This window comes from Osmerus eperlanus, chromosome 13 (assembly GCF_963692335.1).
Source record: "Osmerus eperlanus chromosome 13, fOsmEpe2.1, whole genome shotgun sequence".
NCBI lineage: Eukaryota > Metazoa > Chordata > Actinopteri > Osmeriformes > Osmeridae > Osmerus > Osmerus eperlanus.
In genome coordinates this window covers 10,454,035-10,468,993 of record NC_085030.1, presented here as the reverse complement: position 1 = coordinate 10,468,993, position 14,959 = coordinate 10,454,035, and the positions used below count along the sequence as shown (strand labels likewise).

General features: G+C 46.1%; 1 protein-coding gene across 13 annotated transcripts in view; it reads left to right on the top strand.

Annotated features, from left to right (window-relative positions):
- LOC134032246 (protocadherin alpha-C2-like) overlaps nt 1-14,959 on the top strand; it is a 116,674-nt gene extending 101,715 nt beyond the window's left edge. For all 13 annotated transcript variants that reach the window (XM_062476151.1, XM_062476145.1, XM_062476147.1 and 10 more), the window contains exons 2-4: nt 1,403-1,461; nt 5,271-5,356; nt 14,118-14,959. In XM_062476151.1, the coding sequence (XP_062332135.1) occupies nt 1,403-1,461; nt 5,271-5,356; nt 14,118-14,425 (453 nt within the window). In that variant the 3' untranslated portion in view covers nt 14,426-14,959. The remainder of the gene's footprint in view (nt 1-1,402; nt 1,462-5,270; nt 5,357-14,117) is intronic.

The following is a 14,959-nucleotide window of genomic DNA, read 5'->3' as shown; positions in this document are numbered from 1 at the left end:
CATCTGTCTTGCAGACAAAATATGGTCAGGTTGTTTTTAATCCAATTGTGTTTGATGGAAGGGTAATCTGACTCTGGGTCTGTGGTTAAAGGTCCATTTTCATAGGCAGGGCGGTACGAAGCTAAATCCAGACGTTAAATTGAACTACATGTCAGTGTCATCATGACGTACAACTATTAACATTTTAGTACAGAACACAAGATCACATACAACCTAAACAATATGGTTTTCAGCAGTTTTGGAAGCAAAACTGATTATTTCATAACTGCTAATGTGGATTGAGAAAAGTTTCAGCAAATGGTACTTCAGTATTCTCAAAACAGACACAACAGGCACACATCCATATGGAGCTTTTAAAAACCCATGCCTTGTATTCTGTGTTGGATGTGAAACTGTCTATTGTAGATTGGTAGCAGATGAAGTTAGAGGGATGCTAGGCTGTGTTTTGTGTCACTCGCTCCACCCGGAGCTCTCTAGTGATGTTGATTTCAGATGTCGTGTCCAGGTGCGAGCCTGCCAGGGTTAAATCTACATCACCTTAATGCTGCCCCCCCCCCCAACCTTCATCTCCTCCACCTGTGACCTTGACAGGGGAGAGATGCCGAGGCTGATGCGCGGTGTGAGAAGGGCTCCGTTGTGGTTGCCATGGTGAGGTCTGTTGGACCAACTCAAGCAAACAATGACACTTGTCATTTTGATAAGAGAATGGAGTAAAAGAAACCGTGACAGATCAAGGGGAATACAAATAGATTAAACCAAAAGAAGGAGGAGGGTAAATACTCAAGAAAACAGGAAAAGGTGTTCAGAGGCAAAAATCCATTATTCCTCTTCCAGAGAAACGTTTATCTGGTAATTTAGGGATGGGTACAGCTGATGGAGGGAGAAGGAGAGATGGAGGAAGGTGAAGAGGTGGACAGCTGCAGCCTCTAATGGAGTCCATCAACACATACAGCAATGTGAGAGTTCTGCTGGGTCTCTGTGGTAACGGAGCGTACCACCTTCAGACTCCATGGTTTGGCCCGGGGGTGTTTTGGCCTGTGGGCATGTGTCATAGAGGCAGGGTCAGTGGACCGCCTGGGCACCACTGTGAGAAAGAGCTGTATGTCTCAAAGTCATTCCTCTCTCAGAGGACAAGGGAGGGAGAAGGCAATATGGAAGGGAGGAGGAGAGGAGGGAAGCTGCTAGCTCCAACTCATCACTCATTTCTCTCCACAGGCAGAGGCAAGCTGTCACAGCTATGAAGAGTGTCTATGTGTGTGTATGTGTGTTCTTGTGTGTGTGTTCTGCTCATGCTAGCAGTTCACGGCATGACTTATTAATGAGAGGATATTGGGTTTTACCAGTGTGATCTCTTGCAGTACTTAAGACTCTCTCTTCTCCTTTCTTTCTGTCTTTCTTGCAGCCCAAGGCGCCTAATGCAGACTGGCGATACTCGGCCTCCTTACGAGCTGGGATGCAGAGGTAAGCAGTAAACACACCCTCTCATCCCATCATCCTTCATTAGTTGTTCATGTTGGGCCGAAGTTCATCACAATGTATTATTTGCTAGTGCTGCCAACATAATACATCCATTTTCTGTCTACTCAGTACTTCATCAACACCAGTACTGCAGTCTTCTCCAAGAACAAAGAATGTTTCACATGTTATATGCATGTGTGAATATACATCCTGTATGTATATTCACCTGCCATTCCTGTCTACCTTTGTGAGAGTGAGTGAAGTGTGTCTCTGCCTGACACAAATATGGCTGTGTCCCCCCTCCCCAAGCTCACACTCCTCACCGGCTATCAGAGAGCACATGTAGCGGCCTGGAGTGGTTGTGGGGGCGAGACTGGTGGAGGCGGTGGTGGGGGGCGGTGTAGGGGTTGACTTATGGTCAGTCGTAGACAGAGAGGCAACTACCCAGTCAGGTGGAAGCTTGTTCCTGGATGGGGCACCCTGATTGGGAGGGGGGGGGGGGGGGGGGGGGAGAGAATGTATGTAGCAGGGAAAGTTCATGGGTCATATTACCATGAACCACCAAGCCTCTAACTGTACCAGAACGGTTGGGGCCTTACCCAACCCAGAGTCAAGATCATGAAAATGAGAGAGAGACAAAGAAAGAGAGAGAGAGGTCTGGTTAATGAGCAAGGCTAGTCTTAATGAGCATGGGCCAGCCGAGCGAACCAGAGTACCCAGTGCAGCTAGATGATCTGATAGTATGCTACTAACCCTTACGAATTAAACGCTGGTACACACACACACAAACAAGCACACACAGACGCACACAGTTTCAATGCGGCAGAGCAATTTTGTGAACTGACAACGACTGGCCGACCAGTCCATCCATCGGAGAAACACAGAAGTAGGTCATTCTGCCTACGCCAACCCTCTCAGACACACACACACAAGACGCACATACAGACATAGAAGCGGGTCCCTCTGGCTGTGGCTGGAGTGATGAGGGACAGATGAGATGACAGAACGGACAACGCTTTCACAGCTCCCAGTAAACAGCGTCTGTCTGAGACACGGGTCATGAGGGGCACTGCGTGTGTTTGTGTGTGTGTGTGTGTGTGTTTGTGCATGTGTGTGAACATCCTGTCTCTGTGAGTTTCACTCTTTGTCCTGTTTTTCCAGTGGAAGTGAAACCATGCATACTTGTTTCATCGCTCACTTACTGCTCTTTGGTTTGTGTCTAAATCTATCAGTCTGTGATCGCAATGATGAATGTACATTCTGAACTGTGTATTTGTGCGTGTGTTTGTACGTGTATGTGTCAGATTAATATGCGTGTAGCATCTGAGTGTCATTACTGGTACACAGATCCTCTCATAATTACAGCAGGGTTTAATGAGAATTAATGATTCTAATGCATTCCATCACTCTCTTCAGTATACAGCAGAGCCTTTTAAAACATGAATCTGCTCTCCTCTGTGAGCACTTCATCCCTCTCTGTTCATACTAAACCTGGGATTACAGTATGGAATTTGAAGGTGATATAAAAAATAAAAGAAAGAAAAAAAAGATACCCCAAATACCACTGCTGGTTCTGACCCTTCCAGAATCTGGTGTACAGTTTGTCCCTGGCTTTAATGCAGTGAAGAGCAAACACACCCTGACCTACTGTCTAGCTGACAGAGAGACTGGCAGACTTGTTGAGTTGATAGAGAGATGGGCAGACAGGCGGGAAGGCAAAAAGACAGACAGGTGGGAAGTCAGACAGACTGGCAAACAGTGAGGCAGTTCGTCAGAATGACGGACATGAATCTGGTAGACAAGGACAGGCGTTCACAGAGACACAAGGAGAAAGTGAGACAATGGATGAGGGAAACTGAGACAGGCATTAGCAGATTGGCATGTTTTCGGTCCAGTGTACTCCTTTAATAATTTAGTAGCCCATCTTCATGACTATTGCCCTGAACACCACTTAAAATGGCCTCCCTCACCAAATTGCTCTTCACCTCCACACACCCACCACCACACAGACAGTTGGAACGTTCACATCCTTTTTTTTTACCACAAACACACACACACACACACCCTGGTGTCGGATGGGATAGAGATGACGGAGAGATGAAAAATGGCAAAGAAAGGAACAGAGAGGAGATGGGGGTGGGGAGAGATAGAAAGGGAGGAGGGCAGAGGAGGAATCAGATAAGACAGGATGGGGACCAAGCTGTGATGGCTTGACCTTGGACTCACACACACGCACACACACACACACACACACACGCACGCACATACACAGCCTGTGCGTGTCTAGAACAAAGAGGAGAATCTGAGCCAAAATGGTGGCTACCCGCCATACACTCTCCTCTACAATCTCATTTCAATTCAATTCATATTTGTGCTTGTTTCTTCATCCCTTTATTTTCATTAATCATTGTTTCCTGCTTGTTATACATGTCCATTTAAGATAGCATGGTATATGAACGTAAGAGACTGCCTCCACACATAAATATGGCCTGAGGTTTTTAATGAGTGAAATCACACCTGTTAAAACTGACATCAGAGAAAGAGAGAGATGGGGGTGAGGACGGAGGGAGCGAGAGAGAGAGAAGCAAGGGGAAAGAGAGATTTGTTCCAACAAACAGGGACAAATGGGGGGGGGGAAAGGAGGACATGTGAGGGATAGGAGGATTAAAAAAAAGCATGCCCACCGCCTTAAAAAACATATGGGCAGTTTAATATTTGTATCGAGGGATTTCCTGCATGCAGGGCACACACACACACAGCAGGTTCAAATAAGTGTGTAACTACTCCTTGTCCTCAATTCTTTCTCTTCAAACACAATGAAGGGAGTTGTAGATGTAGATATTTTATCCCAAACTAAACCGCAGATCTGCATTGCAGGATTGAGAGAGGGCCTCTCTAGGTAGATGGTACACAGGTACACTGAGCTCCTCACAGGGTGGCACTGATTCTTCCTGAACTGTAGCATGATCAAACATCCCAGTCATAATCAGAGCTTTATTAACAGGCCTTTGGGAGGAATCCGATATCCAATCCCTTCAAGTTATGGAACGTGTGCGTGTTTAGGTTCTTATATCCATGTATCTGATGTGGGTTTGCTTGTTTGTGTGTTAAAGAGAGATGCAATCTTATGAAGACAGATTATGTGCCTGTGTTTAATATACATGTGTGTGCATCTGTTGGTATGTGTGTGAGTATAGTTTTTGAGGTTTGCTTGTGTTTGCCAGCTACCCCTGAGCATTTGCTGGGTGGTGCTGAAATCCCTGGGTGTGAAAATGTAAGAGCACCCATCTTTAATCCTTAATCCAGAGAGTGGTGTAAATATGTAGGGTGACTAGTGTTTAATCCTAATCCCAGGAGCTGGTTTGGGCTGGCCTGCATTCCTGGGATGGGTCCTGGACCCCTGGATTCTGGCACACACATATTGTACACACACATGCTCTACACACACACACATACTGTACACACACATTCTCTACACACACACACACACACACATACTGTATACTCCCAAGCACACATCCTGTGGTGTGCTGCCATGGTTCAATTTAGTAATGCTGTGTATTATAGGCAGCATGTGGATCCAGAGAGGATTGAGTGTACTGAAGCTTATGTTGCTGCCATATAGTAATACCATAGAGTCCATACGCTGTCTATAAAATATGTGTGTGTGTGTGTTTGTGATTGACTGCATTAAATAGGCCATGTCTGAATAATGAGTATTGAATATGTTTCTTCTTTCCAGACAGTGTAGACTGCAACTACATCTGAAAAGTAATTCCAGGGTATAACAACTGTGTGTGTTTGCGTTCCAGCTCAGTGCACATGGAGGAGTCCTCGGTGATGCAGGGAGCCCAGGGGGTTCTGGTCCAGAACTGGCCAACCGTGTCCAGCGCTGCCGGTAAGTCTCGAGGTCATGACCTCTGAGAACTGACCCATTTTGACATTACACTGACCAGGACCAGCTACTTTCTTAGTCTACATCGGATATACTCTATTAACTCGAGAAACCAACACACTGCTAAACTAGAGTTACCAAAATGGTCACCAACAGACTTAATTCAATGAACTACAACAAATTGAACCACAATCCTTATGGTCTGACTGAGACCAACCTCAGGTCTTAGAAGACTCAAGAAACATCTAAAATACTACGCGTAGAGAGGGACAGAAGGAGAAAAAAGGGAAGTAGTGAGCGAACAAGATGAAAAAGAGAGATAGTGAGAAAGAGGAAGAGAAAAGAAGGGAGAGCAAAAGTGAGAAAGATCAAATGAAAGAGAGAAATCTGCTACTACATCTTAACCTGCTCCCTTGACTTCCTTTATCAACTCTGAGAGGAAATGACACTTGTAGTATGGGTGGAGATGGCTATCTGTAAGAATAAGCAAGACAGAGAGAGAGACAGAGAGAGAGAGAGAGAGAGAGAGAGAGAGAGAGAGAGAGAGAGAGAGAGAGAGAGAGAGAGAGAGAGAGAGAGAGAGAGAGAGAGAGAGAGAGAGAGAGAGAGAGACTACTGTAGATAACCTGATTACTGTCAGAATATTTACAGAGACAACACAATAACCCAACCCAACATAGGGATTCAATTACACAATTTCTTTAATTCTTTCTCTCTCTCTCTTTTCTGACTCTCGTTCTCTCTGTCTCTTCATATAAACACACACACAAAAACACCTGCAAAACAAACTGACCACTTTTTCTGAATCTACATTCATTCGTCCCCTGGTGTCTGGTAACTGTGGCAATTAATTTTGTTATGGGCAGGAGGCAGATCCAACAGTAATTAGCATCTTAATTATGACTGCGGATGCACCATGTCATGTCCGAGTGAAGGTCATAGTCTGACAAAACTGACCTGTGTTTGGATGGGGCGGAAGTCAACTGTAAAGTGTTCAAGGAGAGAGAGAGAGAAATGGAGACAGGAGAGATCAAATGTGGAGTAGAAGACAATCAATGGGGAGGAGAGGTAGGGAACATGAAAAGATTTGGACAGGAGGGTCTGAGCAAGAGGGAGCAGAGAGAGAAAAAGAGAGAGATTGAAGTGAACAAGGGCGGGGACGACAAAGTAATTATCTGGAAGATAAAAAGGTGATTTGTTGTAATTAAGGACTTGCAGAGATGACCTGGCTCTGTGTTCGCTATGGACAGGGAGTGTCAACCTCCCTGACTAACTGCCCATACACTCCCCCGCCTGTCTCTCTACCTCTCTCTCTCTCAAAATCATTAACACTCTCTCTCCCTCCCACACACACACACACACACAAAATATCAGCCGCCCCTGCTCTGCAATCGATTTCCTGCCTAGGCAGAGAAGTTACAGCCTGGGTCTTGAGGAGGGGGGTTATGGAAGGAGAGGTTTGGATGGAGGGGTATTGAGAGAGAGGCTTGGAGGGAGGGGGGATAAACTCATGGATGTGGAGAGTTTTATTTTCAAAGGATAAAGAGAAAGTGGTGCAAAGCAATGCCACCATCTTGCATTCACCAGATTTGAATTGATTCAGCATGTGGTGGTTTCAATAAACGGTATAATCTCATTGAGGTTTGGTCAGATATTGACTAAATGTGGTCTTCTGACAGTCTCAGAGTTCACTGAACGAGTCATCTGCTGATTCAGATAGTCTTTCTGATCTGAATCCTCAGGTTAAGAAACAAAGTATAAATACATACATATACTGTATATACACACACACACACCAAATTTAGTTTTGAGGATGCATCTTGTCGGTTGGTTTCATTCTAAGAGGTCGACGAACATAGTCGTTCGGTGTTGTTTTTGTCTCTGTTTGTTTTTTCCTGAGCAGAGGAGCCACAGCAGACTACGCCCCTGTTTCTTCTCTCTCCTGCGTATTAAAGAGGGTGGTTCAGTGCGGAGGCGTGTAAGTGTGTGAATCTGCGCGCGTATGCCTGTTCATAGGTGGTTGTGTGTGTGCGAGAGCTTGTGTGTGTTAGTGTGCGTGTACGTGTCTGTGTGTTTTGACTGTCTACGTTGTGCGCTGCTCCTGGTGTGACAGATGGAGAACAGCCTACGCCCAGATTAACAGACTCACATTAATGAAATCAGGACTGCATGCTGTCTCTCTCTCTCTCCCCCTTAATTTCATGGATCTGCCTCTCAACCAGGGGCCCACACAGGGATCCAGAGGGAATTGTGCAGAATCTGAACTATCCCCTGGAGTGAAGGAGTGAGGGAGAAAGAGAGAGAGGCAAGAAAGGATGTAACATAGATTTGGGGGGACTGGGGGGGGGGGCTGTGTGACAATGAGCTAGAAAAAAAGTGATAGACAGAGGCAGAGTGAAAAGGAGAGAGGGAGGGGGTGTGAGGCTGCTGTTGCTAGGGGAGAGTGGTTGGACTAGGCGAGAGAGAGAGAAAGAAAGCAAGGGAGGGAGGTAGGGAGCTTGCAGCATTATTCTCCATCAGCATCAGCACTGTCGCTGTGACGCCCAAGTCCAACCGCTTCATTGGAGGATGCAGTTTCCACGGCAACCATTCATGGCCCCGAACAGAATGGCGGGGGAGAGAGAGAGCGAAGGATGAGAGAGCAAAGAGACCATGTGGGAAGACAGAGATGGAGGGAGGAGGAAAGGAAGGAAAATGTGGTCGAGTGTAGGAGGAGAGGCAGAGAGGGCAGGTAAATGGAAAGAAAAAAAAGTTGTCTGTTAGGGTTAGCCACTACAGAACAGAAACACATTTTTAAGGAGAAACGAGAGGCGGATGTTTAGAGGGATGGAGGGAGAGATGTGTTGGCACAGAAGGAAAGCTTGTCCTAGTGAGAAGTATGTTGAGAGGGGCAACGAGATGGGAAGGAGGGTGAGAGTGATGCAAAGGAGGAAAGAAAGTGACCTACATTCACTAGGACTGTGCTGTACTGCAGAGTTGGGGGCAGGTTTAGGGCAGGTCTTTCTGCATCACAGCCTTATTGGATGACAGGAACACACACACAGCCTGCCTAATTCAATGAAGGGCACCACAAGTCAACAACATCTTGCACCTGTAGAGAGAACAGGAAGGGGATGAGGGGGAGAGAATGGAGGAGAGGGAGAGAGAAGGAAAAAGAAGGCAAGAAAGGGAGAGAAGTGGTTTCTGCCCTAACGTCTACCTCTGAAACACTTCTCCAGGTGTTGAATTCAGAGTCAAACCTCGGGAGTAGTCACCATGACACTTGATCATTCATTACTGACCGTGTCCAACCATGTCGTCCTCATACAACTCCACTCAGTCGACAGAGAGCCGGGTACTTTTCCACAGTGGTTGAGAGAGCGAGAGCGAGAGCGAGAGCGAGAGCGAGAGAGAGAGAGAGAGAGAGAGAGAGAGAGAGAGAGAGAGAGAGAGATGAGAGCTGTCTGGATCCTGCCCAGGGCCTGGAGCACACTCAGGAGAGGGGAAGACAGGAGGGAGGACCTAGGACAAGCTGTCCCTCTCCTCTCATCCAAAAATGCCTCCACGTTTGCCATTTAGTCCATTTATAACTCTGTTTTAGCTTCCATTTTGTCTCTTTTTAAATTTAAATCATTTTTGTCTTCCCTCTCTCTTTCTCTCTCTCTTTCTCCTTCTCTGGATCTGTCTCTTATGCACTCTTTTCCTCTCTCTCGCTATGCTCCACTGAGAATAAATCCGTTTCTAATAGCCTGCTATTTAGTCATGTCACTATTAATGACTATATTATCCTCATTAGAACCACTGCTCTGATTTAAATGAGCAAGACTTGGTGCACATACACGCATGCACACACCCGCACACACACGTTTGGCAGCTTAGTTCTTTGTGAGGCTGTTCAGGAGCGTCTCCTGGGACAGCTTGTCTTCACCATCTGTCACATGATCCATCTGGACGGAACACTTGAAGGTGTGCAGCTCCCACCCACCAGGCCTCACGTACACACACACACACACACACATACAAATGTAATTGATCATAAAAAAAATACAACAATCCAGCATGATTTGATTTTATCACACATACTCACACACTCCCTTCCCCTGTATTTGTGTTACCAGTTAGGGGGAAATATGGTAATTTATGCAGACACACACATATAGTCCTATCAGTAGCCAAGCACGAACAGGAAGGAAAACACAGATGCATGAATAAGAATTAGGTTTTGAAGAGAGAGCAGTATAGTAGTGTTTCTATCAAAACACAGGAGCACATACACAGACACACCGAACAGGCATGTGCATGTTTGGCATACCCAACCACGTGCAGATGTTTTCACATGGAAGGGTGTGGCCCTGAGAGAATGCTATCATAACAATCCCAGAATCCTCCAGCACTGCAGTGGTTCTCCTCTCCTCACCGCCCCCCAAAAATACAAAATCTGCACCTTCAGGTTTTTCATACTCCATATCAGGATTGCATTTCATACCCGCATCTTCGCACTCCATCGTCTCCTACTCCACCTCTCTCCACCTCTCTCCACCTCTCTCTCTCTCTCTCTCTCTCTCTCTCTCTCTCTCTCTCTCTCTCTCTCTCTCTCTCTCTCTCTCTCTCTCTCTCTCTCTCTCTCTCTCTCTCTCTCTCTCTCTCTCTCTCTCTCTCTCTCTCCCACCTCCCTACTCTCCTCCTCCCTCTATCTTTCCTACCTCCCTCCTGCTTGTTATGTAATACTGCACTGCGCTCCACTGCGCTTCTGCTCCAGCCGGCCCATGGCGGGCTCGAGACGGAGGGGATGAGTAAAGTCGACGTGGCAAAATGGAACTTCCTGGATGATTTAAGAGGCTGTGAAAACCTTGGGTCGAGGAGAGGAGGAAAGGGGAGACACACACACACACTGATAAGACTGTTTGTTGTTCCCTGTCTAGCTGTCCCAGGGATGATTTTTTTTTTAAAGACGTATAAAGTTTGTTTGTGTGCAAGTAATGGTGTGCACAGTGAGCGGATGAGGATGTTGTATCCGTTTCCTTTTTTTCTAAAAGTTCAGTTAAAGCAAGGGAGGGAGGAAGTGAAACACAGAAAAGAAAAACAAGGAAGGACGACAGAGAGAAAGAGAGATGTTAGCCAGCCAGTGGTCATCTGTATGTGTAAACTAATCGTTCTTCTATCTAATGTGCCTCCTAGCGAATGTTGACAAACAAGCACTGTAACTCACCCATCACAACGATGTTGCCATAACACTGATAGGCATAATTAACGCTGGGATCGATAACTGGAAGAAGGGACGGGTGTTGGCTGGCTGAGCTTTCATGCTTGATTAGATGAAAGGTCAGCCAGAAAGAGATAAAGGGGGAGAGAGGGAGGGAGAAAGGGAGAAAGGGAGGGAGGAAGAGATGGAAGAGAGAGTTTTGCTCTGCAACAGCCATCGACAAATCAGATAGGAGCAGTGGCTGTGTGTATCCGAGCTGGGCGAGGCATGTTCCTCTGTTGCTATTCTCAGAAAGATTGGGAAAGAGGAGGGGTAGAGAGCTCCGGGTGTAGAATAAAGATTGTGTGTGGCGGGGGGGAGAGGCGAGAGGGTTTAAGGAATGAGGGACAGAGTGGTTTTCAATATCTGCTCTGTAGGTGTGAATGGAGACTACAGTGATGGTGAGTGTCAGACTCTTGAATTCACGGTCTCAACATTGAGTGAGGGTTGAAAATACATAGGAAGAGATGTGAGAGGAACGATGAAGGGACAGAATAGAGGACATATATAGATATATATATATATCTATATTGATATATATAAAAATAAAAATCACTCTTTACAGTTTTTTACCCAGTGACTAACCTTTGGACGAGGTCGTGAAATCCCTAAGATGGGTCTAATTGTTTTTTTTAGCCAGCTGTTCAGTGTCTGACCCTCTGTCAGGCTACTGTCCTGTCTTGCCCTGTCTTGCTCCATCTGTCTGCTCTTTCAGCATGACTCATCCCTCTCTCTGGGGTCCTGTTTGTTTATGACTTGTTTATGATGTGTTTGCATGGGGGCCACGGGTGTCTCATCATCTGCCTGTGCTGTTGTAGACAGGGAAGAAGTCATCCCTGAGGGCATGAAGCGAGTTTACTGTAGAGTAATGTATACTTTCCCACTTTCTACGATCTCTCTCTCTCTCTCCCGTGCAGTAATTCTGTCCGGCGTTGCTCCTCTCTTCCTGTCATGTTTCACATTTAAGAAGCAGGAGTGAGGACCACGATGTCGTTGGGGAGTCAGATAAGGACTTAAGCTGGGTGTTACCACCAGGGCAGAGCAGAGGACGGGAGCATCTCTCTGGGCAGATTAGTTTGACTCTTTCTCACCATACATGTCAGATGGGGAGGGATTGAGGCAAAATAGGGATGACAAGAGAGGAAAAGAGAGATCACTTTTTTCTCTCCTCAGCTTCCCTCCTGAGATCTTCATTCCCTGTGCATGTGTCCAACTGAAGACTCAAGATCACACACAACTCATTCCAGTAATATAAGGTTTTCAGCAGTTGAGGCAGAACAGCAGTTGTAGTAAAAAGTTCACAGATATTTTGATATCAACATGTTCACAATGAAAGTTAGAATATACTAAATTCCTGAGCTTTTGCTGGCCATAAGGTTTGAACAGAGGATTTATTACTTGAACTTAGCTAAGAAAATGACCCAACCTGGTGAGATGGAAGCTTGTGTATACTGTAGGCAGAAAAGGCTGAACAGTTTTAAATGGTCATTAATTGTTGCAAATTTAGTTTGAGTTTTTCTCTTTTTGCTGCTGTTACACAGCACTTCTAAACATGCACTGGGTGCTGCTGTGACAGTTCCGTTTGAAATCAGAGAACAAACAAGGGAGGAGTGCTGCATTCTTATGTTCTAGTGTTTTCTGCTCTGTGATGGAACAGCACCATTATGTTCTTGGACTCTTTGGATTCTGTGTAACAATGCCTCCTTCTGGCCACTCCCATCACGACTGTTAACAGGCTCAGACTGCTTAGTGACAAGTCACTGAACTAGGCTATTAGCTTTGCACTTGGAAGACCAGGTCCTACATGACACACAATGAACAGCCAAACAAGACATTGGTAGAAATATGACTTTATCTGTATGAAGCAAATCTAATATGAAGGTTGTAGATGGTCTGATGGTGATTTAGATATGTGGTTGACCTGAGTAACACTCCCTCAGAGGGACACTTTGCAAAGGGGAGAGCACGGGCAGGGCATGGGGAGCCGTGCCTTTCTGCCCTGGGTATCACATGAGGACAGCTCCCTCTTTTCCAGACATGGTTCCTTCTGCCTGGGTGAACACTGCTTTGCTCAACACCCCTTTAGAAGGAACTTCGAAAGGAGGAGAGGGAGAAAAGGGAAAGGGAGAAAGTGCAGCAACTAGGTCATAGCTTTGAGGAAGGAGGCAAAGGGAAGTGATGGGGTTTGTGCGTGCATGTTTGTGAGTGTGTGTGCTTGGATTTGGGGACAGTTTGTGTCCATTTAGTGTCAGCTTTACACATATGTGCATTTGAATGTTTATAAAATACAGGGTGCATTGGTCAGTGTTAATGTTTGGGTCTTCAAGTAAGTCTGTGGAAGTCAGTTTTATAGTCCAAATGTAATAGAATACTGCAGAGTCACAAAGAGCCAGCCCTCTGACGAGCCGCCCCTTTAATGAACTGTTATTTATGTGTGAGCCTGCCCACGCCCTTTTAATGGTGTTATTTATGTGTGCGGAGGAGGGTTCTCAGACACCCTCTCTCTCTACAGGGATGGATTGATGGGTTATGTAGGAGAGCTGTGCCAAGTGTCGCTCTGCTGGGCTCTGCAGCAATGACTAAGACTCTGACCCTGTAGAGACACAGTGAGATGGAGGTGGTAGAGAGACAGTTTCACACCTGCCAGCCCAAGAGGAGTAAATAGCTCAGCCTTGTAACCAACTACTGGGGTGCTCAGGTTGACAGGGATGCAGCCCACTCTAGTAGGGGCTCTTTTCAGGGGCGGCAATGTGAAGAATTCACACACACACACACACACACACACACACACACACACACACACACACACACACACACATGCATACTCATGCCAACAACCACACACAGACACAGGCGGAGGAACCAGACACACAGCTGTGTAGTTACACCGGCACAATCCACGGCTCCCTTTAACAGTTTATCAAATGAGTGCTAAGCCATAATGGAAGTTTAACTGCAGTCATCTTCCCAAACGACCGCTCAGCGTGTAAACGGTCCTGTTTACTTTCCGTAAAAATGCCACAACCTTTCCCTGCCGCTCTCGCCGTCATGGAGCGTTTGATGTTTGATCCGATAGCAAAGCGCCTCGGCCGCGGCGAGATGGGGAACCCTTTGATTTGCTGATGCTTATCTGGAAAAGAGAAGGTGTTTGCAAGCTCCCTTTTTGAGTCACCGCCCCCTTCATTTTTTGTCGAACGGTTGTTCAACGGGACGTCCACGATTAGTGACTGACATTGTGACATCACAATGGGAGTCATGGTGATCAGAGAGCTCCTGTGGCTGTCGTATTAGTCAGGCTGACAGCATTCAGGAAACACATAAGCAATGAAAATCACACAGCCCGAGCCTGACACTATAGGGGTTTTGAAATCAAGATTGCTTCCATTCTCATGGAAGATGACACTGTTGACCCTTTGACAACAAAAATGATGCTGGTGGTCGTGATGATAAGGATGATAATGAGGATGATAAGGATGATAAGGATGTTGTAGATAAATTATTCTATTAATAACCCACCTGCTTTCTCTTTCTCTCTCTCTCTAGATGGTGAGGGTGGGGAGCTGTCTACCCCTATGGGAGCCGGTGTGGACAGCAACAGCTGGCACTACCGCTATGGCCCCGGGGGCCCAGGCGGGCCCCCCCAGCACCTGAAGCCTGGCGAGGTGCCCCCAGAAGCCTTCATCATCCCTGGTTCACCCGCCATCATTTCCATTCGACAGAACCAAGGCGGCGAGGACGACAAGAGCGACTTCATCACATTCGGAAAGAAGGAGGAGGCCAAGAAGAAGAAGAAGAAGAAGAAGGAGAAGAAGGAGAAGAAAGATAAGGGGAAGGATGACGGAGATGATTAGAGAGAGAGGAAGAAGATGAGGTAGAGGTGGCAATAGCACTGTTAAAACAGAGGTACCAACCAAGACCCACAGAGAAACAAAACAAACGTAAAATGTGATTCACAACATATTCAGTGTCATCCTCCCCTTAGTCACAGACAAGCAAAGTGATGCTGACAGCTACAGCTACCCGTCCATTTAACATAGATTCTGTTGGCCTAATCTCTGACTGTATGAATGAATCTGGCTTTACCAAGATTATTTTAGCGTTAACATATTCTCCAGTCCCTTACTGAGGTAATTGATTAATCTTGCCTTGTTGAGAATAAACGGATTGATCTAAAACCCAAATGGGGAACGTTGGCACCTCTGTCTTACGCCAACCCACCTTGCTGTGTAACCCTATTCTCTCTGAGAGGAAAAGAAAACCTGAAAACAAGAACAAATGAAAAGCTTCTGTGCCAGCCTTGGAAAACAAGACGAGAATAAAAGGAAAATGTAAAGGAAAAAAAAATGCTGAAGATGAAAAGAAAGTGTCCTCTACCATAAGACACA